At 38.5% G+C, this 27,279-nt stretch overlaps 1 protein-coding gene across 4 annotated transcripts in view; it reads right to left on the reverse strand.

Moving 5' to 3' along the window:
* The window catches only part of LOC105468202 (signal transducer and activator of transcription 4), a 125,869-nt gene extending 108,662 nt beyond the window's left edge, over positions 1-17,207 (reverse strand). Inside the window, exons 1-4 of one of the 4 annotated variants that reach the window (XM_011718250.3) lie at positions 16,944-17,201; positions 16,571-16,638; positions 13,718-13,846; positions 12,249-12,393 (exon numbers count right to left, since the gene is read on the reverse strand). In XM_011718250.3, coding sequence (XP_011716552.1) covers positions 12,249-12,393; positions 13,718-13,845 — 273 coding nt within the window. In that variant the 5' untranslated portion in view covers position 13,846; positions 16,571-16,638; positions 16,944-17,201. Of the gene's footprint in view, positions 1-12,248; positions 12,394-13,717; positions 13,847-16,570; positions 16,750-16,943 lie in introns of those variants that run through there. The other 3 variants (XM_011718249.3, XM_011718252.3, XM_011718248.3) reach the window with 3 other exon arrangements.
* Positions 17,208-27,279: the final 10,072 nt, after the last annotated feature.

Genomic DNA, 27,279 nt, shown 5'->3' on the forward strand with positions numbered 1-27,279 from the left:
TAAAATCACAAATGAAAAAGGAGACATTACAACTGATATCACAGAAATATAAAAGATCATCAGAGACAATTATGAACAATACCCTAACAAGCTGGAAAACCTAGAGGAAATGGATAAAGTCCTGGACTCAGGCAACCTAGCAAGAGTGAATCAGGAAAAAAACCCAAAAAAACCTAAACAGACTAATAATGAGTAACGAGATTGAATTAGTAAGTCTCCTGACAAAGTCCAGGACTGGATGACTTTACTGTCAAATTCTTTTTTGTTGTTGTCATTGTTTTTGTTTGTTTGCTTGTTTGAGACGGAGTCTTACTCTGTAGCCCAGGCTGAAGTGCAGTGGCGCGAACTCAGCTCACTGCAACCTCCGCCTCCCAGGCTCAAGTGACTCTCCTCCTCATGAATAGCTGGGACTACAGGTGATCACCACCATGCCCAGCTAATTTTTTGTATTTCTCTCTCTCTGTGTGTGTGTGTGTGTGTGTGTGTGTATCTTCTTCTTCTTCTTTTTTTTAACTTTAAGTTCTAGGGTACATGTGCACAACGTGCAGGTTTGTTACATATGTATACATGTGCCATGTTGGTGTGCTGTACCCATTAACTCATCATTTACATTAGGTATATCTCCTAATGCTATCCCTCCCCCTTCTCCCCACCCCACGACAGGCCCCAGTGTGTGAGGTTCCCCTTCCTGTGTCCAAGTGTTCTCATTGTTCAATTCCCACCTATAAGTTTTTGTCCTTGCGATAGTTTGCTGAGAATGATGGTTTCCAGCTTCATCCATGTCCCTACAAAGGACATGAACTCATCCTCTTTTATGGCTGCATAGTATTCCATGGTGTATATGTGCCACATTTTCTTAATCCAGTCTATAATTGATGGAAATTTGGGTTGGTTCCAAGTCTTTGTTATTGTGAATAGCGCCACCATAAACATCCGTGTGCATGTGACTTCATAGCAGCATGATTTATAATCTTTTGGGTATATACCCAGTAATGGGATGGCTGGGTCAAATGGTATTTTTAGTTCTAGATCCTTGAGGAATTGCCATACTGTCTTCCACAATGGTTGAACTAGTTTACAGTCCCACTAACAGTGTAAAAGTGTTCCTATATCTCCACATCCTCAGGGTTTCACCATGTTGGCCAGACTGGTCTCAAACTCCTGACCTCAGGTAATCACCTGCCTCAGCCTCCAAAAGTGCTGGGATTACAGGCATGTGCCAACACACCTGGCTTTTACTGCCAAATTCTATCAAACTTTCATAGAAGAACTAACAACAATTCTCCTCAAATTATTCCAAAAAATTGAAGAGGAAGAAATTCTCCCTAATTCATTCTATGCCAGCACTACCCAGGTACCAAAACCAGACAAAGACACAACACAAAGAGACAACTACAGGCCAATATCCCTGATGAACACTGATGCAAAATTTGTCAACAAAATACTAGCAAATCAAATCCAACAGCATCTCAGAAAACAAACAAACAAACAAAATAAACAATGTGATCAAGTGCGATTTATACCAGGGATGCAAGGATGGTTCAACATATGCAAATCAGTAAACATGATCAATCACATCAGCAGAATGAAGAACAAAAATCATATGACTGTCTCAATAGATATAGAAAAAGCATTTGGTAAGATTCAATGTCCTTCATGACCAAAACTCTCAACAAATGAGGCATAGAAGGAACATACTTCAACATAAAAAGGCCATACATGAAAAACCTACAGCTAACATCATACTGAATAAGAAAAAGCTGAAAGTGTTTTCTCTGAGAGCTGGAACAAGACAAGGATGAACATTTTTCAACTACTTCTATTCAACATATTGTTGGAAGTCACAGCCAGAGCAGTTAAGCTAGAGACGGACATAAAAGGCACCCAAACTGGAAAAGAGGGTGTCAAATTGTCCTTCTTGGCCAGGAGTTGTGGCTTACGCTTGTAATCCCAGAACCTTGGGAGGCCGAGGCAGGCAGATCATTTGAGGTCAGGAGTTCGAGACCAGCCTGGTCTACACAGTGAAACCCCATCTCTGCTAAAAACACAAAAGTTAGCTGGGTGTGGTGGCATGTGCCTGTAATCCCAGCTACTCAGGAGGCTGACACAGGAGAATTGCTTGAACCTGGGATGCGGAGGTTGCAGTGGGCCAAGATCATACCACTGAACTCAAGTCTGGGTGACAGAGCGACACTCTGCATCAAAAACACACACACAAAAATTGTCCTTCTTTGCTGATGATATGATTTTATGCTAGAAAATCCTAAAGAGTCCACCAAAAATCTCCTAGGTCTGATAAATAGATTCAGTAAAGTTGCAGGATACAAAATTAACATACAAAAATCAGTAGCATTTCCATACAATGATAATGAATTAGCTGAGAAAGAAATCAAGACGACAATCTCATTTACAATACCTATAAAAAATAAAATACCTGGGAATAAATTTAACAAAGAAAGTGAAAGATCTCTACAAGGAAAACTACAAAACACTGATTAAAAAAATTGAAGAGGGCCAGGCGCGGTGGCTCATGTCTGTAATCCAACCTGGCCAACGTGGTGAAACCCCGTCTCTAGTAAAAATACAAACATTAGCCAGGCATGGTGGCGTGCGCCTGTAGTCCCAGCTATTCTTCTTGGGAGGCTGAGGCAGGAGAAATGCTTGAACCCAGGAGGCAGAGGTTGCAGTGAGCTGAGATTGTGCCAAGGCACTCCAGCCTGGGCAACAAACAAGACTCCATCTCAAACAAAGAAAAAAAAATTGAAGAGGACACAAACAAATGGAAAGACATCTCTATGCTCATGGATTGGAAGAATTAATATCATTAAAAAGACCATACTGCCCAAAGCAATCTACAGAGTCAAAGCAATCCCTATTAAAATACCAATGCTGTTTTTCACAGAAATAGAAAAGCAAAATAGAAATAGGAAAAACAAAATAGAAAAACAGAAAAAAAATTTTGTGGTACCAAAAAGAACCTGAAGAGCCAAAGCAATGTGAACAAAAAGAATAAAGCTGGAGGCAACACACTACCTGACTTCAAAGTACATTACAAGACTATAGTAACCAAAACAGCATGTTACTGGTATAAAAACAGACACATAGACCAATGGAACAGAATAGAGAACCCAGAAATAAATCCACATATTTACAGCCAACTAATTTTTGACAAAGGTGCCAGGAACCTACACTGGGGCAAAAACATCCTCTTCAATAAATAGTGGTGGGAAAACTGGATATCCATATGCCAAAGAATGGAACTGGACCCTATCTCTCACCATATATAAAAATGAACTCAAGATGGATTAAAGATTTAAACGTAAGACTTAAAATTAGAAACTGCTACAAGAAAACATAAGGAAAATGCTTCAGGACATTGGTCTAGGCAAAGATCTTGTGCTTATGACCTCAAATGCACAGAAAACAAAAACAAACATAGATAAATAGAACTACATTAAGCTAAAAAGCTTCTGCATAGCAAAGGAAACAATCAGCAGAGTGAAAAGACAATCTGTTGAATGGGAGAAAATATTTGCAAACTACTCATCTGACAAAAGGGTAATATCCAGAATATAAAAGGAACTCAATTCAATAGTAAAAAAAAAAAAAAAAATCCCATTAAAAAGTGGGCAAAAATATGAATAGACATTACTGAAAAGAAATTAAATCCAGACCCAGCATAACAAAAGAAATAACAAAGATCAGAGAACTAAATAAAATCGAAACAAAAAAATACAAAAGATAAATGAAACAAAAAGCATATTATTTGAAAAGATAAAATTGATAGACCATTAGTGAGATTAACCAAAAAAAGAAGAGAGAAGATCCAAATAAAAAGATGGCATTTCTCAACGAGAAATGAAACTACAGCCAATACAGCAGAAATACAAAAGATTAGCTAAGGCTACTATGAACACTTTTATGTGCACAAACTGGGAAATCTAGAAGAGATAGATAAATTCCTGGAAATATAAAACCCTCCTAAATTAAATCAGGAAGAAACAGAAACCCTGAACAGACCAATAGCAAGCAGCAAGATTGAATCAGTCGTCTAAAAAAATTGCCAACCAAAAAAGTCCAGGACCAGATGGATTCATAGCCGAATTCTATCAGACATTCAAAAAAGAATTGGTACCAATCCCACCGAAACTACTGCAAAAGATAGTGGAAGAGGGAATCCTCTCTTAATCATTCTATGAAGCCAGTATCACCCTATTACCAAAACCAGGAAAGGGCATAACAAGAAAACTACCAGACCAATAGCTCTGATGAAAATAGATGCAAAAATCCTCAAAAAAATGCTATCTAACCAAATCCAACAGCATATCAAAAGATAATACATCATGATCAAATGGATTTTATATTAGGAATACAGGGATATTTTAACATACACAAAGTCAATAAATATGATACATGACATAAACAGAATTAGAAACAAAACTATATGATCACCTCAATAGGTGCAGAAAAAGCCTTTGATAAAATCCGGCATCCCTTTATAATAAAAAACCCTCAACAAAATAGGCACAAAATGAACTTAAAGTAATGAAAGTCATATATGACAAACCTACAGCCAACATTATACTGAATGGGGAAGAGTTGAAAGCATTCCCCCAAAGAACTGGAACAAGGCAAGAGTGCCCATTTTCCCACTTCTAATCAACACAGTACTGGAAGTTCTGGCCAGAGGAATCAAACAAGAGAAAGAAATACAAGGCATCCAAATTGGAAAAGAGGAAGTCAAATTGTCACTGTTTGCTGATGATATAATCATATACCTAGAAAACCCTAAAGACTCATCCAGAAAGCTCTTAAATCTGATAAAGGAATTGAGTAAACTCTCAGGATACAAAATCAATGTATGCAAATCAGTAGGTCTGATACACACCAACAACCACCAAGCTGAGAATCAAATCACTAACTCAATCCCTTTTACAATAGCTGCAAAAAAAAAAAAAAAAAGAAAGGAAGGAGGGAAGGAAGGAAGGAGAAAGAAAGGAAGGAAGGAAGGAAGGAAGGAAGGAAGGAAGGAAGGAAGGAAGGAAGGAAGGAAGGAAGGAAGGAAGGAAAGAAAGGAATGCTTGGGAATATACCTAACCAAGGAGGTGAAAGATCTCTACAAAGAAAAATACAAAATACTGCTGAAAGCGAGCATATATAACATAAACAAATGGAAACACAATTCATGCTCATGAATGGGAAGAATCAATATTGTGAAAATGACCACACTGCCCAAAGCAATCTACAGAGTCAACGCAATTTCCATCAAAATACCATCATCATTCTTCATAGATTTAGAAAAAACAATCCAAAATTCATATGAAACAAAAAAACAACCTGCATAGCCAAAGCAATACTAAGCAAAAAGAACAAATCTGGAGGCATCATATTACCCAACTTCAAATTATATTAGAAGGCTATATTTACCAAAACAGCATGGTACTGGCATAAAAATAGGCATGTAGATAAATGGAACAGAATAGAGAACCCAGAAACAAAGGCAAATATTTACAGCCAACTGATCTTTGACAAAGCATGGAAAAATATAAATCAGGGAAAAGACACCCTATTCAATAAATGGGCTGGGAAAACTGGCAAGCCACATGTAGAAGAATGAAACTGATTTCTCAGCCTATACAAAAATCAACTCAACATGGATCAAAGACTTAAATGTAAGACCTGAAGCCATAAAAATTCTAGAAGATAACATTGGAAAAAGCTTCTAGACATTGGCTTAGGCAAAGAATTCATGGCTAAGACCCCAAAAGCAAATGCAACAAAAACAAAGATAAATAGATGGGACCTAATTAAACTAAAAAGCTTCTGCACAGCAAAAGAAATAATCAGCCAAGTAAACAGACAACCCATAGAGTGGGAGAAAATATTTGCAAACTATGTATCTGACAAAAGACTAATATCCATAATCTACAAGGAACTCAAACAAATCAGCCAGAAAAAAAAACAACAACAAATAATCCCATCAAAAAGCGGGCAAAGGACTTGAATACACAATTCTCAAAAGAAGATATACAAACAGTCAACAACAGCATGGATGTAGTGAAAAGGGAACACTGTTAGACTGCTAATGGGAATGTAAACTAGTACCACCACTATGGAAAACAGTATGGAGATTCCTCAAAGAAAAGAAGAACTACCATTTAATCCAGCAGTCCCACTACTGGGTATCTACCCAAAGGAAAAGAAATCATTATATAAAAAATACACACGCACAATCACGTTTATAGCAGTACAATTCACAATTGCAGAGGTAAGGAACCAACCTAAGTGTCCATCAACCAATGAGTAAATAAAGAAAATGTGGTATATATATATATATACCATGGAATACTACTCAGCCATAAAAAGGAATGAAATAATGTCTTTTGCAGCAACCTGGATAAAACTGGAGGGCATTATTCTAAGTGAAGTAACTCACAAATGGAAAACCAAGTATCATATGTTCTCACAAGTGGGAGCTAAGCTATGAGGATGCAAAGGCATAAGAATGATGTAAAGGACTTTGGGGACTTATGGGGGAAGGTTGGGAGGGGGGTGAGGAATAAAAGACTACATATCGAGTACAGTGTACACTGCTCGGGTGACAGGTGCACTAAAATTTCAGAAATCACTGCTAAAGAACTTATCCATGTAACCAAAAACCACTTGTACCCCAAAAACTATTGAAATAAAAAGAATTAAAAAATTTAAAAGACATACAAATAGTCAACAGATATAAGAAAAAATGGTCAACATCACTAATCAGGAAAATGTAAATTGAAACCACAATATGATATCTTACCCACATTAAAATGGTTATTTTATACATATATGATATATATATACATTGCTATGTATATATTTTGTATATATGTATATATGACATTGCTATGAATATATTTTTTTGAGACAGAGTCTTGCTGTGTTGTCCAGGCTGGAGTGCAGTGGCACTATCTCAGCTCACTGCAGCCTCCATCTCCCAGGTTCAAGTGATTCTCCTCCCTCAGCCTCCTGAGTAGCTGGGATTACAGGTATGCATCATCACGTCTGGCTAATTTTTGTATGTTTAGTAAAGACAGGGTTTCACCATGTTGGCCAAGCTGGCTCAAACTCCTGACCTCAGGTGATCCACCCAAAGTACTGGGATTACAGGCATGAGCTACCACGGCCAGCCTAGAATGGCTATTTTTAAAAAGACAAAAAATAACATGCTGGTGACAATGCAGAGAAAAAGGAAGTCTGTCCACTGTTGGTAGGAATGTAAATTAATACAACCAGTATGGAAATGTCTCAAAAAACTAAAAATAGAACTACCATGGGCTCTAGCAATCCCACTACTAGGTATTTATCCAAAGGAAAAAAATTAGAATACAAAAGAGATGCCTGCACTTGCATGTTTATTGCAGCACTATTCACAATAACAAAGATTTGGAATCAACCTAAGTGTCCATTGATGGAAGAATGGATAAAGGAAATATTCTATATACACATACAGACATATTATATATGTATATACATATATATGTATATATGTATTATCTTTTATATATATATTATATACATACATACACACATATAATAGAATACTATTTGGCCATAAAAAGAATAAAATCATGTCATTTGCAGCAACACGGATCGTCCCAGATGTCATTATGTTAAATAAAATAAGCCAGGCACAGAAAGACAAATATTGCATGTTCTCACTCATATGTGGGAGCTAAAGAAGTGGATCTCATAGAAGTAAAGAGTAGAATATACATACCAGAGGCTGGGAAGGGTGGGTGGATGGAGGGAAATGAAAAAAGCCTGGTTAATGGGTACAAACATACAGTTAAATAGAAGGATTAAGTTCTAACATTCTATAGCAGGGTTAATATAGTTAACAATAATGTAATGTATATTTCAGAATAGCTAGAAGAATGGACTTGAAATGTTTCCAACATAGAAATGATAAATTCTAAATATGATGGATACTCCAAATACCCTGACTTAATCATTACACATTCTATGCATGGAATAAAATATTTCATGTACCCTATAAATATGTATATCAGTAAAAAAAGAATTATCACATGGGAGAAAAATCTAGAGAGTAAAAAGATCGGTAGTGTTCGGGGGTTCCATGGGAAGGGAGGGAATAATGAATATTGTGGAGGACAGGAGATTTTCAGGGGCCATGAAATTCTCTAGCATGATATTGTAATGGTAGATACATGATATTATGCATTGTCAAAACCCACAAAATTATACAACACAAGGAGTGAATCCTAATGTAGTCTTGAAAAGTAAGTTAATAATAATGTATCAATATTAGTTCTTCAACTGTCACAAATGTATATTACCAATGCAAGACATGGATAATAGGGGAAACTGGGATGTGGAGCTTGGAAGTATATGAGAACTTCACTTTCTGCTCAATTTTTCTGTAAACCTAAAACTACTCTTAAAAATAAACTACATTAATTTGTTTAAGGTCCGTTAATTTTTTTAAAGCAAAACATTCTTGTATTATCTGGGGCAGGTATTTATTTTTAGCAAACCTTTAGCAAAAGACTACGGTCCTTGCTGCATGTTTTAGAATCAATTTTCTCCATACTCCTAACATTTCTGTGAGGAAAGTACCAGTGTAATTGCCCCTTACACTGCTGAGGAAATTGATGCCAGAGTGTGTGAATATCTTACTCAGGGCCACATTGCAAGTGGCAGGGCCAGGATTCAAGTAACCCTTGCTCCTGGGTGTGAGTCTGCCTCCCCTTAAATAGGCCAAGGCCAGTTGAGTGATGGTGTTTATTACTTCCACCTTGGAGCTTCCTGAATTTACCCTCGGGAAAGTGGTTTTGTTTTGTCCTTTATAACAAGCCATTCCAAATTGTTATTGGAAGGAGGTGTAATATAAATAATAAAATACTGAAACTAGAGATCTCAGCTGTTCCACAAAGAACCAAAATAAATCTACCTTATACATTCCTTGGTTCCCCAGGTATCATACTATTTACTCCTTTTTGCTGTAATTGTCAAGATAGTTTGTATTTAAACTTCCAGAGGATGAAAATATTTAAACCAGATAAGCATAGTGTCAACAGTCATTTGATGGGGATTTTTTTTCTTTTTTGTAGGGAAGAGAGGATCTTATTTTTTAAAAAAGACTCATCATAACACCCCTCCCCCCAAAAAACATACACAACTTAATAGGAGTATAGTAGCTTAAAAAGAAGCACAAAATGCAAGTTTGTTTAGGTGTAAAACCATAGCTGACAATGATTTTTACTACTAGTTTCTACTGTGTTGTTAATACAAATACCCAATAAGCACAATTTATAAATTGATATATATGGAAGCACAAGAAAGGGCAAGCATTTTTTTCAACTCAAATATCTTTTTTTTTTTTTTTTTGAGACGGAGTCTCGCTCTGTCGCCCAGGCTGTAGTGCAGTGGCCGGATCTCAGCTCACTGCAAGCTCCGCCTCCCGGGTTACATCATTCTCCTGCCTCAGCCTCCCGAGTAGCTGGGACTACAGGCGCCCGCCACCTCGCCCGGCTAGTTTTTTGTATTTTTTTAGTAGAGACGGGGTTTTACCGTGTTAGCCAGGATGGTCTCGATCTCCCGACCTCGTGATCCGCCCGTCTCGGCCTCCCAAAGTGCTGGGATTACAGGCTTGAGCCACCGCGCCCGGCCCAACTCAAATATCTTAATTCACCAATCTGTGTTTTGAATTCCTAGTGTGCACTAGAACCATATTGAGTACTGAGGGTGAGGGAGGGGGGTCACAAAAGGAGATCAGGCTTTTACCCTTAAGGACCTTGTGACTCCGTTAGACACATGTGCAACACAGATGAAAGGGACACAAGGAGATGCTGCTTACCTTGTAGTTGTCGCTGGAGGGTTGGATGATGAGAACACAGACTAAAGCATGTGGTGAAGGTTTTCTTGTTGCACTGGGACCTACATAGATTCTTTACGGATGGATGGTAATTAGACTGGTGGAAGAGGGATGGAAGAGCATTCCTGGCCATGGGACCATCATGGACAAGGCTGAATCATTCAAGAGTGTGTGGGATGTGTTCAGGAACAAGTAGTAGATCTATTTTTCTGAGGTAGGGATGTGGAGCTCAAGGAAGATTGCTGGGAAAGGTCTAAAGAGGAAAGATGCTAGAGGGCCAATGACACACGCAGATGAGTTTGTGCTTGAGCTGAAGCGTGACTGGGGGTAACTGCAGGTATTTGAGCAGTGGTGTAATGAGATAGAAGTGATGGTTTAACAAGGTTCGTCTGATACAACCGGCCAGAAGTGAAGCTTCCCTCACAATCTTATCCTCCCACACCGCACAAAAGATGGGCTGTTTACTTACCCCTGATTTACATTAAGGAAATCCTGTTATTTTCCCTACCAACAACAAGAAGAATCATTTATTGAATGCCTACTTCTTGCCAGAAGAAAAGCGCCAGCCTTCCTCACAATTCCAAAAGCTAAATAATAATCATCTTTATTTATATTAAAAGATACAGGTCAGAAGATTAAAGTGATTTCCTTAAAGCCACATTTGAGGTTCAGATTTTTAACCCAGATCTTCTTGGTTCCAAGGACCATACATCATCTATTAATATTTTCCCCATCTGTGCTTATCTAGCGAAGTGACCTAAAGACACTTTACTAATAGGCTAAGAGTTAGCAAACTTCCCTATAAATGGTCAGATAAATATGATATACATATATATCACACGTAAATATGAGGCATATATGTATACACACATAGACATGTATAATACACACACAGACATGTATAATACACACACATATTTTTATTTTAGGCTGTGTAGGCCATGCTGTCTCTATCACAACTTCTGCCATTGTAGTGTAAGAGCAGCCATAAACAATATGTCAACCAATGAGTGTGGCTGTGTTTCAATAAAAACCAGGAATTTGAATTTCATATAATTTTCATGTGTCAGAAATACTAAATTGTATGATTTATTTTATTTTTATTTTTTTCCAATCACTTAAAAATATAAAAACCATCCTTAATCATGGGCCATATGAAAATGGGCAGTGGCCTTTTGACTTGTGGGCCATGGCATGCCAATTCCCATTTTAGGTTTATAGATTAAAGCACTAAGCTAATGAGGCCACTGTTAAATGACTTGTCTCCATAAAAGACAGATTTCTGTATGCTGCCAAAAATCCTGTTTTGTCAGCAATATGCTATTGTCCTGTTTCTTGTCAAGAGTCTTGCAGATTTGTAGGGGATTACAAGGGCAAAGATAGCTCAGTGCAATCCAGACAACAATAGGAAAATCAATATATTTGTCCCTCTCACAAATGTGATGCCAAGAACATTTCTGTTATAGTCTAGCTAAAATGTTCTAAAAATGTGTTAATTGTAGGTTTTGGATTCTAAAAATATCTCCATGAAAAATGGCACAAAGCACTTTTTCTGTTATCTAATATGTTGTATAGGCACTCAGTAAATGTTATAGCAGTCCACGGTCAGGGTTTATTACATTAGCACTCCTGGGTGTAGCTCCATATTAGCCTGCTTTTAATTCTTTAGATCCCTGATTCACTTACTTCATTTACCCACACCTTAATCAGTAAACATTGCTTATCTACCACAAGTCCAGACTTATGCTGGGTGCTGGAAATTCAAAGTTGAACACTAAAGTCCTTGCCTCAAGGAACTCATGATATGGGGAGACATTGAACACATAGGAATAGCAATAATATCAAATATACTAAATGCCACAGTACTGATGTGTTCTGGTGCTGAGGAAACACACACAGATGGGCTCTGCCTGGGTGAACCAGAGAGTACCAAAGAACACTTTTAAAGGAGAGTGAGATCTGAACCAAATCTGGAAGGATACATTCACTCATGATGTTCCCATTTAGGAATGAGAACAATACTAACTCTAACTTGTTACATAGGAGACAAAGGCAAGGGAGGGCTGCTGGAGAGCCATGAAACTGTACTGTTGAACTGGATCATAGCTAGTAAACAAGATACATGCAAGTCCCAAATGCAACACATTTGTAATGTATTTTATACACTACATTTTTAGTGTATTTTACTTTCAACATTTCATGAAAAAATATTGGGTAATAAAATTGAGCACAAAATTTGTAAGTGGTAAGATAACTCAATTTTTTCCCCTGAATTTCATTTGAAAACAATATAAGGGTACATATTTAATTTTTTAACTGAATTTAAGACTCATATATCCAAATATTTTGGAAAAGTAGAATGCATTCTCACCTGAAGGACTTTCCGAATTCTTTTTAGATTGTGTATCAAGAGTAGGTTTTTCTCTTTGGAAACACGACCTAACTGTTCATCTAGTTGTATTAACAAGTTTTGAAGAAGAATCGTTGCCATGGTTTCATTGTTAGAAGCTGCCTCCCTAAAAAAAATAAAGGATTATTACACAACAGAAAACAACTTGGTAAAATGTCTACTTTTTTACCATACTAATTTTAAAGCAATAAACCTATTACACGGTGATAAGCATTTAGAAGTTTTTAAAAATTGAATTGTAAACATGAAGAGATGCTCAACATCACTAATCATTAGGGAATTTCAAGTCAAAATCAGAGTAAGATACCTCTTCATACCCATTAGGGTGGCTATTATAAAAAGCAAAAAAAAAAACAGAAAATAAGTGTTGGTGAGGATACAGAGAAATTGTGCAATGCTGGTGGGAAGGTAGAATGGTCAATCACTGTGGAAAACTGTATGGCAGTTACCCAAAATATTAAACATAAAATTGCCATATGATCCAGCAATTCCACATCTGAGTATATACCCAAAAGAATTAAAAGCAGGGACTCAAACAGATATTTGCATACCAATATTCCTAGCAGAGTTATTAGCAATAGCCAAAAGGTTTAAACAACCCAAATGTCCATTGACAGATAAATTTATAAAACACAATGTGATACATACAAACAATGGAATATTATTGAGCTTCAAAAAGGAAGAAAATTCTGATATGAAACCTGTTAAACATGAATGAATTTTGAAAACATTACATTAAGCAAAATAATTCAGTTACAAAAGGACAAATATTGTGTGATTCCAATTATATAAAGTACCTAGAGTAGTCAAATTCACAGAGACAAAATAGAATGGTGATTGTCAGGGGTTGGGGGTGGAGGACTAGGGAGTTACTGTTCAAAGATTATAGAGTTTCAGTTTGGAAAGATGAAAAAGTTCTGCAGATGGATGGTGGTGATGGTTGCATAATAATGTGAACATACGTAATGCCACTGAACAGTACACCAAGAACAATGGTAAATTTTATGTCATGTGTATTTTACCACAATAAAAAAGATGGCCAAATGAAAAAAAAAATTAAATGGTATAAGGTGAATAGAGCTTTGAAGAATATAAATCTTACTGAGAAAAAATACTGATTTACATTCAGTCTGTGACACAGAACTGACAATCAATTGATTTGCTTCGTTCTTTAATACATGAAAAATCATTTGGGTTTTTGTTTACAGAGAAACAAAGCACTAGAACCATTAAGCTTTCATTTACAATGAATGGAACCAGAAAGGACAATGATTCCCTTTCTTTGGGAAGGCTTTTCAAATTCTTGAGAAAGTTCTTTATCTGAAAAGAATGCATCTACTGAGTCAAAAGTGGACCATAAAATAAATTCACAGGGATAGAGCATCAAGCATTTGTGCATCAACTTCTAGGGAAAGTATGTTTGATCCTACCAGTCTTGATTTTCAATCCACTGGGCCAACAGATGCCGAATTTCCATGGGAAAGTTGTCATCATAGAATTGATCCACCTGCTCCAAAAACTTGATTTCTAACTGTTGGACTTGATTCCACTGAGACATGCTATAAAAGAAGGGGTAGAATTAGAGTTTTAAAATATTGTTCATGGCCCTAGTACATATTTTCTTTTTTCCTTAGAATTAGTCAATGTTATGACTGAATTCCAATATATCCAAGGATACAAAAATTTCACTAAGTTTTTTGTTTTTCATAATTCAACCCTAATGAAGGGAGAAGCCTTCTTTCTGTGCCCCTAAAGTACAGCCTTCCTTGCTCTAAAATGAACTCCTGTTCCACCTGCTCCAGGAAGCTTTCACTCCCGCTCCCGCTCCCCCAGACAGCCCACATCCTGCCCACAGCTATCTACGTGAATGTATATTACCAACAAGCTCTTTCCCTATCTCTTGTCCCCTCTACACTTAGACTTGGAGCAACCTGAAGGGAAATGTATTTGACATTTACTACACCTCCTAAAACCCTCTAATACTTCATATGTGAGGAACAGCCCCCCAAAAGGCTTCTTTTATACGAAATTGCCAAATTTCTGTTTTCTTTATTTCAGATTTGTCTGGCTTCTAGAGTCAGCTTTATGTTCCTGACTTCTAGTCCAATTATGTCTTAGCTTCATGAAGAATTTTATGTATGCATTTTCGTGGCCTCCAGTTTTTTAAATTAAAAATATTTCTGAACCAGTGAATGTGTTTTATTTCTCTCTGTGAGGATCCACTATGGGTGGGCAAAGCTCTTAAAGGATGTAGTCTTTTTGTCTCTGAGAAACATCTGATAGTGGTTAAACCCTCAAATTACTTAAGGAGTAAGAAACCACACTTGATACCTATTTGGCAGCCGTCATAAAACAAAGGTACGCATTTCCCCCTTGTAACCCTACTCTGGCCAATTTAGAAGCTGTAGAAGTATTTCCTAACTTAGGAAAATTAGTATGACGCTGCCTGCTTGAAATTACAGCATTTCATGTTTTCCAAAGTCAATTTTTTTATTGTTTTGTCAGCAATTCTAAGTCAAATAAAAACACCAAACCCCCTTTTACGTGATTAATCACCATAACATTTCAACACATTTCATCGATAGGCTAAGGTTGCCTTTTGCCTATAGAACACCAGGGTAACTTCATATATTTCATATACATATTCTTCAGGTTTCAAATGGAGTCATTTTGAGCACCTTTCCCCGAGCTCCTGGTAAATGACTTAAAATTTATAGAAAAACATGTTGCCAATGTTTTGCTAAAGAGAAAGCAAGTGGGAAAAGAAGTAATGTTTTATTTGCATATCACTTTATATTTATGAAAACGTTTACACTTTACAATTCTAGCATATTGTAAATGCTCAATCAATGCTTGTTAAATGAAGAATGAGTGGCACTCCTGACATTGCTATGAATAGAGTAGGTGGATATAAGCAGTATGTCAACTTTAAAAAGGAAAAACTTGAAGATCAAATAGGCGAAATGACGCCTGCCTAATGTGTGAGGCTTCTAAGGGGCAATCTGAAGTTTCCTGAGCCTGAACCATTTGTCTTTCCAAATATTGGAGAGAGAGATATATATTCCACACAAAATTGGAACATTTGTTCCCATGCTACTATCAACATTGTCCTATCTATCAATGTATTTTAATGACAACAGAGAACAGGAGTTGAAAATAGCATTACAATTTTTCATCATACTATTGTTAAACCCCTGCTATGATTTGGATGAAAACGTATTTTCTAACTAAAACTTACACGTAGATGAGAGGAATAAGTTCTAGTGCTGTAACACTAGGATGAATATGGTTAACAGTAACTTAGTGTATATTTTCAAAAAGCTAAGAGGACTTTGAATGTTCACAACACAAAGTAATGATAAATGTTTGAGGTGATGGATATGCTGATTATCCTTTGATCATAACACATTGTTTATATTTATGGAAATATCACTCTATATTCCACAAATATTTACAATTGTGTATCAAATAAAAATAAAAGGAAATTTTTTAAAAATAAAAATAAACACCGAAAAAAATCACTACTAAGATCTGAGTCTTTCGGAGAGCTGAATTCAAAGCTGAAAAAAGGAAGAAGAAGGAATACATAGTCCTAGGACATTTTCTACTGCAGCCTCTGGGAACGCCTTTAGGCATCCTTCAGCAGGTTTCTTTGCTTTCACTGTCTAGGGACTACTTTCTCGTGAAAATTGTGTACGTTGCTTCTGAAAACTGAGTGCCTGTCTGTTCTTTTTGCATGCAGTTCCTAGAAGAACCCACTAACGGGGCATTTTGTCCCACTGTCTGTGAGCTGGTGGTGCCGCTTTGGCTCTGTGGCCTGTAGCTTGCAAAAGCAAGATGACCTGCCCTAAAATGTCACTCGCGCCCATCAAAACCACAGTCACCGGCTGCCGTAGCTGCGAGCTTTTTTCTGAAACCCAGGTAGCTAATCTAAAGGCAGACATCACAGCTCTAGAGAAGCTGGCTAAGAAAGTGAAGAGGGGCTCACTTTCAGCCTCCGCGAGGACACACCTCCGCAGCCGCCGCAGCTCCTCGGCCCCGGCTGGGAGATTCGCCTGGGCACAGTGGCGCGGGCCTGCGGGGCGGTTTCCGCGGAGAGCCCGTGCCAGGGCGCGTCTGTGGGTCGTGGAGTCGGGCGCTTCCTTCTATAATAACCCTCCTCAGGCAGGTTAAAATGAAGCAACAGTCAAAACGCCAAGGGAAAGCAAAGCTTCAGAGCATCCTGCATAATAAGCGTGTCCTCCTCGCGAGAGGCAGCGAGAAGGTGTGGTCTGGCCACTTACCTAGCGCTCTCTCAGCACAGGTCCCAGGCGGTGCTCAAGTCCAAAGTCAGAAGCGCCCCTCACAGTCCCTAGGAGAAAGCCGCTGACGCCATCGTCAGTAGGGGATTTGCATTTCTCCTCCCACTTGAGGCTTTCCTGTGCGTCAGTGTTCGAGTCTCTGGGACTTTACTTGGGTCGGTTCCCACCCACTTTATTCTAGAAATGCTAACACGCAGAAACTGGAGCCCCTTCATCGGGCGTCCTCTTCCCTCTTATCCTTCCCAGCCGCTCCCGCAGGTGGCTCAGGAGTGCCAGGAGAAAGGGGAGGGGCGGGGTGCACATTTTCTTCAGTGGTTTCCTTAGACAATCCGAGATCCGCTGCAAAGTTACTTACCTGGAACTCAGTTCTTCAGCTTCCTCTCTCCCTAGTATAAGACTCCACTCAGCCTGGTGAGCCACCCCTGGGCTGGAAGGGGTGGGTAGCCAGGATTAAAACACCAAACTCGTAGACCTTACCGGTCTCCAATTCCAGCGGGGCCCGCCCACTCTGAGAAGGGTGACCTGACCCAGAGGTTTGGGCCAACTCCTGGGTAGGCCACCAGTGCCTGCCCTTCCTGGCCCAGCCTCCTCCTACTCTCCCTGAGTGGCCTTGTCCCTGGTTGTTACGGTGCGTTCTTCTCCCTTTGTGACATCAGCCTGTTCTAGAATCACAGAGTTGGAGGAAGTCTTCGTCCCATCTAATGCTAAATCCTCTTTCATATCTGAAGAGACCCAGTGAGATGACCAAGATGACTCAATAAGTTAGCCATGGAGCCCGATAAGAGCCCAGGTGTTTCCCTTCCCACCTCAGTGGTCTTTTAATTTCATCTCCTTGTAGTTAGTTCTTAACTCCTTGATTCACAGTAGGGGCCCTATAAATGTTCAATAAAATAAAGACAATTCCAGGCGTGGTGGCTCACACCTGTAATCCTGGCACTTTGGGAGGCTGAGGTGGGAGGACTCCTTGAGCCCAGGAGTTTGAGACCAGCCCAGGCAACACAGTAAAACCCCACTGTGTATTAAAAATCAATAAAAATGTTTAAAAAAGTAAAATTAGTAAAATAAAGGCAAAAATAAAGACAGACAGACTGAAAGAAAGGTAGGAAGTGTCACTGAATTTGATTATACACATGCTTAGAGCAATATACCAAGGTAAAATGCCTGCCTCCCTCTCCCCTGACCGGTATCACACAGGTACACTCTCTGGATTCTTCTCTCCCAGGTGACATTATTATCATGTGCTGAAACTTACAACCCACCCCCAAACAGGTCAATCAACCCAAAGTCACACTTTCCATATCACTCTAAATTTCCTGGTTAAGTAGGCCTGGTCCCCACTGCTTGTTCAGTGGGCAGTTTCCAGGAGTTTATGCTGCTGTAACCCTACATGAGAAAGTGCCAATTTCAGGCTAGTCCATAAGCTACTAAGCAAAGTCTGATTTTCTTCGGGGGAAGCTGTCACTGCCTATAGGAAAAAAATCCAAATTCTTGGCACTTTAAGTTCTGTACAGTTTGGTCCCGACCTATCCAGGAAACTTTTCTCTCCTATAAGAGCCCACGATGTGACCCAAAACAGTCACCTCAGCTACCAAGATTAACCTCATTTTTCACTACCGATGCTTTCTTCAACTGGATATTCCTTCCTGAGCCTACCTACTTAGTAAAATCCTATATTCTCAGTGAAGACTTCCCGATGACCTGAACCCACAGCAATGTTTCCCTGCTCCAAATTCTTGTCATACTTCCTGTCCAAACCAGCGCTCTCCAAGAGAAATAAAATGCAAGCCACATATGTAATTGCAAATTTTCTCATAGCCACATTAAAAAGGAAAAAAGCACAGGTAAAATTAATTTTAATACTGTAAATAACCCGGTATATACAAGAATTGTAACATTTTGGCATATAATCAATATAAAAAATTATTAATAAGATACTTTGCACTCTTTATTTCATACTAAATCTCTGAAGTCTGGTGTGTATTTAGCTCTTACAGGGCATGTCAGTTAGGACTAGCCACATTCCAAGCCACATGTGGCTAGTGGCTACCATGTTGGACAGTGTACATTTAGACCACTTATTCAGCACTTTTCACTTCCTGCCTCATAGTGTTAGTCACATTGGTTTTACATGTCCTTATCATTATCATATTCAATTGTTGAGTGCCTGCTGTACAAAACACAGAGTTTGTTCTCTTCTTCCTTTTCAGGGCCTTACCTTGGGGCTCCGACAGCAGTTCCTAAACTGTTTGCTCTCAAGATACTGTTATTCCCTTAAAAATTGTTGACAAACCCAAGGAATGTTTGTGTATTACTGTTCTGGATGAAATTTTTATTTACTGTGTTAAAACTTAAATCTAAGAAAAAATGAAAATCTGTATTTAATTTATTCCTTTAAAATGACAGTAATAAACCCACTGTGTGTTAAACATGTTTTAAGAAAAACAAATATATCTTCCAGCACGAAAAACTTAATGAGAAGAGTGGCATTTTAGAAATCTCTTTAATGTCTGATTTGAGAGAAGACAGCTGGATTCTCATATCTGTTTCTGCACTTAATCTGCTGCGAAGTATTATTCTGGTTGACATATTTGAAGAAAGTATGGACTCACACATTTATGTAGTTGGAAAAGGGGAGTATTATAATGACCTTTTCAAATAATTATTCTTCTTTGATATCACATCAAAACTTAACGAGTGGTAGTTTCTGAAGGGGTAGTTGCATTGTGAAATCTGAAACCTTATCAATATACTTTATGTATACTGTTACATTCAAATATTTTGTTGTATATATTTTGAATATTACCCACAAATTATTTTGCAATGTCAGACACTGGTCATTTGAAAAACATTAGTCCACTGAAGTATGCAGATTTTCTAAATGCTGACACATTTCATCATACAATATTCAGAAATTCATGTAATATCAATGTTGATCTCATCATGTAAAGTAGTTTAAATACTGGGAAGCAGTCAAGCTTATGATGATGGATACAAGCTCTCCAAATTCTAATTTTTGAGAGCTTGAAAGCTCATTTTATTATTGGCAACAGATACTACCAGTTGTGTTTCTTGAAGTGACAGGCTCATCTTGGCAACTCAAACAATCACGCAAGTGCTTTTCCTTGAGATGACCATCATGCTTTAATATGTGCCTTTTCCATTTCATCACAAAGAATATGAAAAAGACATGTACTTAAGGTCTGAGATTTCATAAAATTAATAATTTTTACCGCTTCATCAAAAACATTCTTAAGTCAAACTGGCATTTTAAAATTTTTATTGTAAGTGCATGGTGGTGAAAGATACAACTGCTAGTATAATTTGGCACCACTTCCTTGCTTCGTGCTAAGGCCCCAACAGTTTTACCCACCATTGCTCTGGTACCATTGGTGCAAATCTCAGTAGAAGAGTGAAAAGACAAAACCGTATTAGTATTATTATAAAAATACTCACAGATGCCCTAAAAAGATCTCGGGAGCCACTCCCAGGGATCTCCATGTTAACACTTAGAGAACCGTTGCTCTTTTTGCCATATGCTGCCAACTGTAGCTTGTTTAGCCAGAGATGTCCATCATGAGGGACTCTGCCCAAATGCACACTTTTTTCTTGGTTAAAGCTTCTGCCTTGAACCTCTGTGTTCCTTCTCTATTTCATGAGTGGAGCAAAACATCTAACAAAGGGCACTTCTATGTCCAATTTTTTTCTCTTTTTTAGGATCAAAACTAAATAAGCAGGTCCTCAGTTTCTTGGCCCTACACTGGCCCTGGCCTCGTCAGTCCCTCAGAGACAAAGACCAAAAAGAAAAAAAAAAGAAAAAAAAAATTCGAAGTAAAATGAAGAACAAACCAAATGGTAAAATGAAACCCCTGTAAGGTTTTCCAAATTCAAAGGCCCCCACAGATTTCTGTCTCCTTTCTAAAACAGCCACCCAGTTGCCCTGGTGATAAGCCCTATATCTCATTTTTTTTGCTGCATCATCCTAAGAAGAAAATCCCAGATTAAAGACTTTCAGAAAAGTAGATTCTAGTTCTGGTGTGTCAATTTCTAGCGGTACAAAGTTGTGTAAGTTATCTAACTTCTCTAACCCCAAAACTCCCTGTCTATAAAAGTGGGGATATTATATCCCACCTGAAATTGCTGGGAGGAGTCAAAGATATAATATAAGAAATGGGATCAGGTTAAATGGTGAATCAATAGCTGTTAATAATAGAATAATAAACAAGTTATGAGTAACTTTGGCAGTCACCAAGTTAACCCTCCAACTTCTCTGCCACCTTCCTGTACAGAGCGGAAATGGAGATAAAGAGAGGCCGGGTGGGATAGGCAGGTTGACAGTCGTAAATAGAAGACAGGGTAGATTCAAAATCAGTTCTGACTGTGCTTTTCCCACTCTGCCCAGTGGAGCTGCTTTTGTGGGAAACAGAGAGAGGAAGAGAGAGGATATCACTCTTGCTGCTGTAAGAGAAGTAAACCAGCTCCACCTTCTCCCAATTTTTGTTCAAAAAATATAAACATTTGCTGGTTTCAGTTTTGTGGTATCACCATACTTCTCCTCTCCTCTCTTAAGTGTCCTGAGGAACTGCGGTGAGCTGGAGTTGGAGGTTGGACAGACAATATGCACACACAGAAAGATGCGTTGGGTTCCCTGGTTGCATATGTTAGTGCCACATGAGTAGGACAGCGAGGATTATTGGGATAAGATGGCCTGGTGCAAATCTCATCAACTCATCTGTGTGCAGGTTGCTCTAGCTCTATCAGAACAGGAACATTGTCTTGTGAAAGGGCTTAATATCAATCTTGTTAATTTTCTGAAGTCCAGTTCCCAATGACTCTGCTCCCTCTACTGCCATCTCAGAAGCGTTGCAATTTACAAATCATATTCATATACCTCCATGCCAGACATAGTGCCAAGAACTTCACATGCATTGTTTTAGTTAATCCTCACAGCACTCCACAGGATTAAATATCAAGATTATCTCCAATTGGCAGATAAGGGGACAGAGGTTTAGTGAGCTTTAGTGAGGCTAATCAGAGGTAAGGACAGATTTGGGATTCAAACGCAGGACTGTCTGACTCAGAAACAATGCCCATAACCATTCTGCATTACTAAAACTCTTATCTGCTCTTATGAGAAAAGCAATAACTTGCTCAGAGAGCTATAGAGGAAATAAGTTTGATGACTTAAACATGAATTCCAAAAAAGAGAGGATCAGTGCGTGGTTCAATCTTTTGACTTCCCTGGGCCACATTGGAAGAATTGTCTTGGGCCACACATAAAATACACTAAAGCTAACAATAGCTGATGAGCTTTAAAACAATCTCATAACGCTTTTGTGTTGGGCCACACATGAAATACACTAAAGCTAACAATAGCTGATGAGCTTTAAAACAATCTCATAACATTTTTGTGTTGGGCCACACTCAAAGTCGTCCCGGGCCGTATGCAGCCCATGGGCTGGAAACACTTTGTCTACAGTTTTCTTTTCTTGTAATGTCTTCTGGAAGCTTGGGTAGAATTGGTATTATTTCTTCCTTAAATGTTTGAAAAAAATCACCAGTGAAGTAATCTCTGAATGGAGTTTTTTGGTGGGAAATTTTTAAACTACAAATTCAATTTATTAGATCTAGGACTACTTAGGTTACCTATTTTTTCTTGAGTGAGCTTTGCTGGTTTGTGTCTTTCAAAGTATTTATATATTTCATCTAGGCTGTTATTAGAGACATAAAGTTGTTTATAATATTCCTTTTTAGCAAGTTATTCTTTTAATTCCCTTTTATTCCAGTTATTCTTTTAATAGCTAGAAAATCTGTAATAATCTTACCTCTCTCAATTCTGATATTGGTAGTCTGTGTCTTCCTTTTTTTCTCCCAGGATAGTTTTACTAAAAGTTTATCAATTTTATTTATATTCTCAAAGAACAAACTTTTGGTTTCATGGATTTTTTCTATTGTGTTTCTGCCTTCTGTTTCATTGACTTCTACTCTTCATTTCCTTTTATTTACTTCTGTTTCAGTTTGCTTTTCTTTCATATATATATATATATATATATATATATATATATATATATATTTTTTTTTTTTTTTCTTTTGAGATGGAGTCTTGCATTGTCACCCAGGCTGGAGTGCAGTGGCACAATCTCGGCTGCAAGCTCCGCCTCCCAGTTTCAAGAGATTCTCCTGCCTCAGCCTCCTAAGTAGCTGGGATTACAGGCATGCACCACCATGCCCAGTTAATTTTTGTATTTTTAGTAGAGACCGGGTTTCACCGTATTGGCCACGCTGGTCTCAAACGCCTGACTTTGTGATCCGCCTGCCTTAGCCTCCGAAAGTGCTGAGATTACAGGTCTTATATATTTTAAGGCAGAAACTTAGGTAATTGATTGGATCTTTCTTCTTTCCTGATATAAGCATCTATATATTTCTTCCTTTTCTTTGCTTAAGCTATATCAAATAAATTTTGATATGTTGTATTTTAATTTTCATTTATTCTACTTAAAATTTCCCTTGTGATTTCTTCTTTGATTTATGATGTTTGGGTTTTAATTAATTAATTAATTAGAATTGTGACTTTTGCTTTCCAAACATATGGATCATTTTCCAATATTTTTCTCATATCCATTTTTAATTTAATTCCATTGTGGTTAGATAACATACTTTTTTGTTGTTTGAATTATTTAAAATTTATTGAGTCTTGTTCTATGGCTGAGAATATTTTGGTCAATGTTTAGGACACTTAAAAGAATGTGTTCTTTGCTGCTGTTGGATGAAGAGTTTTTGCAGTCTCAGTGAGGTCAAGTTGGTTGATAGTATTATTCAAGTCTTCTATATCATTCCTGATTTTCTTCCCATTTATTCAATCTATTATCAGAGGAATATTTAAATCTTCAGCTATAATCCTGGATTTGTCTGTCTTCTTTCAGTTCTTTTACATTTCATGTCACGTATTTTGAAGCTCTGCTATTAAGTGCATAGACATTTAGAATTGTTTTGTCCTTTTGATGATTTTCCTTTTACTTTTATGAAATGACCCTTGTTATCCCTGTTAATATTTTTTGCTCTTGACGTCTACTTCGTCTTATATTTATATAGCCACTGCAGCTTTCTATGATTAGTGTGAGCATGATATATTATTTTCCCAATCTTTTACTTTTTACTTATTTATTTATATTTGAAATGTTTCTTGTAGGTAGCATATAATTGGGTCTCGCCTTTTTATCCAATTTAACAATTTCTGCTTTCATCATGTATAAAGAGCTTTTTCCACTCTGTCTGTTGAGAATATAAATTATGCCTAGCCTTGTGTGCGCTCCAGAAATTTTTCCACCTACTCCTCTTTAGTGATTTCTCCCCACCCGTCATCTTTGAGTAGCTCCTTTGCAAACATGGACTATTCCGTACTCAGCTGAAGAATCAAGGGGAGCCTTTTGCAGTCTTCTTCCTGGTACTCTGCCCTGTAAATTCTGGCCAGGTTGGCCTCACCAAACTCTCAACTCTGCCTCCTCAACTCTGAGAGAATGCCAGGCTCTATTCAAGTTTCCTCTTTCTGTGCTGGAGCTTGGAAACTTTCTCTAAAAAGTAAGCTGGGAGAATAATAAAGATTACCTCATTTGTTCACTTCTCTTGCACTGCTTCTTTGTCAATTTCTGAAAAATGATTGTTTCACGGTTTGTGTTTGTTTGCTTAGCTGTGTGTTTAACGTAAGTGGGTAATCCACCATGGAGGGGTTGCCAGATTTAGCAAAAGAAAATAAAATAAGACTGCCAGTTAAATTTGAATGTCAGACCAATAACGAAGAGTTTTTTCAGTATATATATGACCCATATTTATAGTATAAGTTTGTTTGGAATTCAAATTACAGTGGGTTTCCAGAATTTTTATCTGGCAACCCTAATCCCTGTTAATCTATTATGTCCAAAGGCAGAAGTCCCCTGAAATTATTTTAGGTGCTAGAGCTTGTACTTGTTGGAAATCTATTCAATTAAGTATGAAATATTTACTGAGCTCATACATCACAATGAGAATAATTTAGGGTTGAACTGGCAGAGAAGACAAAATAAGCATATGAAATTAATAATGCTCAGTTGAATGGCAATGCCAAATGTAAATGCCACAGGAATTCAGAAGAATGACCACAATGAACTGAAGTAGTCAGAAAAAGCCAGAAGATGAGTTTAATAAAAAAAGTGAAGGATGAAAGAACTGTATTCAGGTATGCAGAACAGTGATGCTCAGCCTGCTTAGAGAAGGTCAAGTCCCGACCCAGTACTAAGACTGGCATCCTTCTATACAGGGAGAAGAATAACCTAAACCAAAGATTTATGGAGGGTCATTACAAACAAGATTAGTTGGTATCAGTGTCTCTGAGAATAGCTGTTTAGTTTGCTCATTATGCAAGAGTGATTGGTTGAGGGGGATGAGTGAGGACTGAAATCTAAACTGTGCTTCAGTTCCCAAGACATAAGTGTTGGTGCAGGGCTGCAGCCAGTTGGAGGAAGAAATGATTTTTCTAATTTGAATGTACCTTGTGGGACATCTGAGGCCCTGGTGGGAGCTTCAGTGTCTTCCTTCTGAGTAACTGTGGTATGATGACTCTGTTATTCTGACCCAGCTTTTTTAGTGCTAGAGTCACTATGGGGAGAGATGGGTGGAGATGTTAGAAGATACATCATCTCTGAGCTGTGAGCATTCTGTACCAGGCTATTGTGCAGAAGAGGGTGAGAAGAGACAGGATGAAATTTGTTTTATAGTTGGGGGGAACAAAGTAGGTGAAGTGAGATGGAGCTGATAGGGCTTTAGATTAATATGCGATAGAACCCTTCCAAAGTTCAGCACCAGCACCCAGAGGTCTGAATATTAACAGTCTGAAATATTGGTGCCATCCAATAAAGAGTGGCCCCTAAATCAAGCACTGTGAACTCAAAGCCCTCCTGGGACAACAAGATGATGGGGCCTATGGAGAAGCAATCTTTCTTTCTTTCTTTCTTTCTTTTCTTTCTTTCTTTCTTTCTTTCTTTCTTTCTTTCTTTCTTTCTTTCTTTCTTTCTTTCTTTCTTTCTTTCTTTCTTTCTCTCTTTCTCTCTCTCTCTCTCTCTTCCTTCCTTCCTTCCTTCCTTCCATCCTTTCTTTCTTTCTTTCTTTCTTTCTTTCTTTCTTTCTTTCTTTCTTTCTTTCTTTCTTTCTTTCTTTCTTTCTTTCTTTCTTTTTGACAGAGTCTTACTCTGTCGCCCAGGCTGGAGTGCAATGGCATGATCTTGGCTCACTGCAACCTCTGCCTCCCAGGTTAAAATGATTCCCCTGCCTCAGCCTCCCCAGTAGCTGGGATTACAGGCCTGCACCACCATGCCTGACTAAATTTTTGAATATTTTTAGTAAAGACGGGGTTTCACCATGTTGGCCAGGCTGGTCTCAAACTCCTGACCTCAAGTGATCCATCTGCCTCAGCCTCCCAATGTCTGGGATTACAGGCTTGAGCCACTGCATCTGGCCAGAGAATCTAACAGGAAGCTGCGAATCTGGATTTTTAAGAAAAGATCACCTGCATTTCAATTGTTAGTATAATTCAAAGAACTTAACCACACACACACACACACTCACACACACACACACACAACCAAAACACAGTATAGACCCACACTGTTCTAACTAAATAATACACATCTATAGGTGTGAATGCTGCCAAATTTCCTTCTCTGTTTGAAAGCAATATTTCCCAGCCCTAATCATCCTATGCACTGTCACTATTATCTACTGGGAGTCTCCCAAAAATGGGAGAGAAAGGGAAGAGGAAGGAAGAAGAGAACCAAACCAAATGTTACTCTTTATAGTCAGGTGGGTGAATGTAAGTATTTTGGAGGATGTGAACCAGAACAGTTACTTTCACCCCTCTTATCATTCAGCAGTTTGATCTTTTTAAAAGAATGAGGTGGAATAGGAACAGCTCCAGTCTGCAGCTCCCAGCGTGATCAATACAGAAGATGGGTGATTTCTGCATGTCCAACTGAGGTACCTGGTTCATCTCATTGGGACTGGTTGGATAGTGGGTGCAGCACACAGAGGGCAAGCCGAAGGAGGGAGGGGCATCGCCTCACCCAGGAAGTGCAAGGGATTGGGGGATTTCCCTTTCCTAGCCAAGTGAAGCCATGACAGACTGTACCTGGAAAAATGGGACACTCTTGCCCAAATACTGCACTTTTCCCATGGTCTTAGCAACCAGCAGACCAGGAGATTCTCTCCTATGCCTGGCTCAGCAGGTCCCATGCCCATGGAGCCTTGCTCATTGCTAGTGCAGCAGTCTGAGATCAACCTGTGAAGCTGTAGCCTGGCAGGGGGAGGGGTTTCCACCATTTCTGAGGCTTGTGTAGGTAAACAAAGTGGCCAGGAAGCTCAAACTGAGCAGATCCTACAGCAGCTCAGCAAGGTCTCTGCCTCTATAGACTCCACCACTGTGGGCAGAGAATAGCTGAAAAAAAGGCAGCAGAAACTTCTGCAGACTTAAACGTCCCTGTCTGACAGCTCTGAAGAGAGCAATGGTTCTCCCAGCATGGCGTTTGAGCTCTGAGAAGGAAGAGACTGCCTCCTCAAGTGGGTCCCTGAACCCTGTGTAGCCTAACTGGGAGACACCTCCCAGTAGGGGCTGACTGACACCTCATACAGGTGGGTGCCCCTTTGGGACGAAGCTTCCAGAGGCAGAA

Source organism: Macaca nemestrina, chromosome 11 (genome assembly GCF_043159975.1).
Source record: "Macaca nemestrina isolate mMacNem1 chromosome 11, mMacNem.hap1, whole genome shotgun sequence".
NCBI classification, from domain to species: Eukaryota; Metazoa; Chordata; class Mammalia; order Primates; family Cercopithecidae; genus Macaca; species Macaca nemestrina.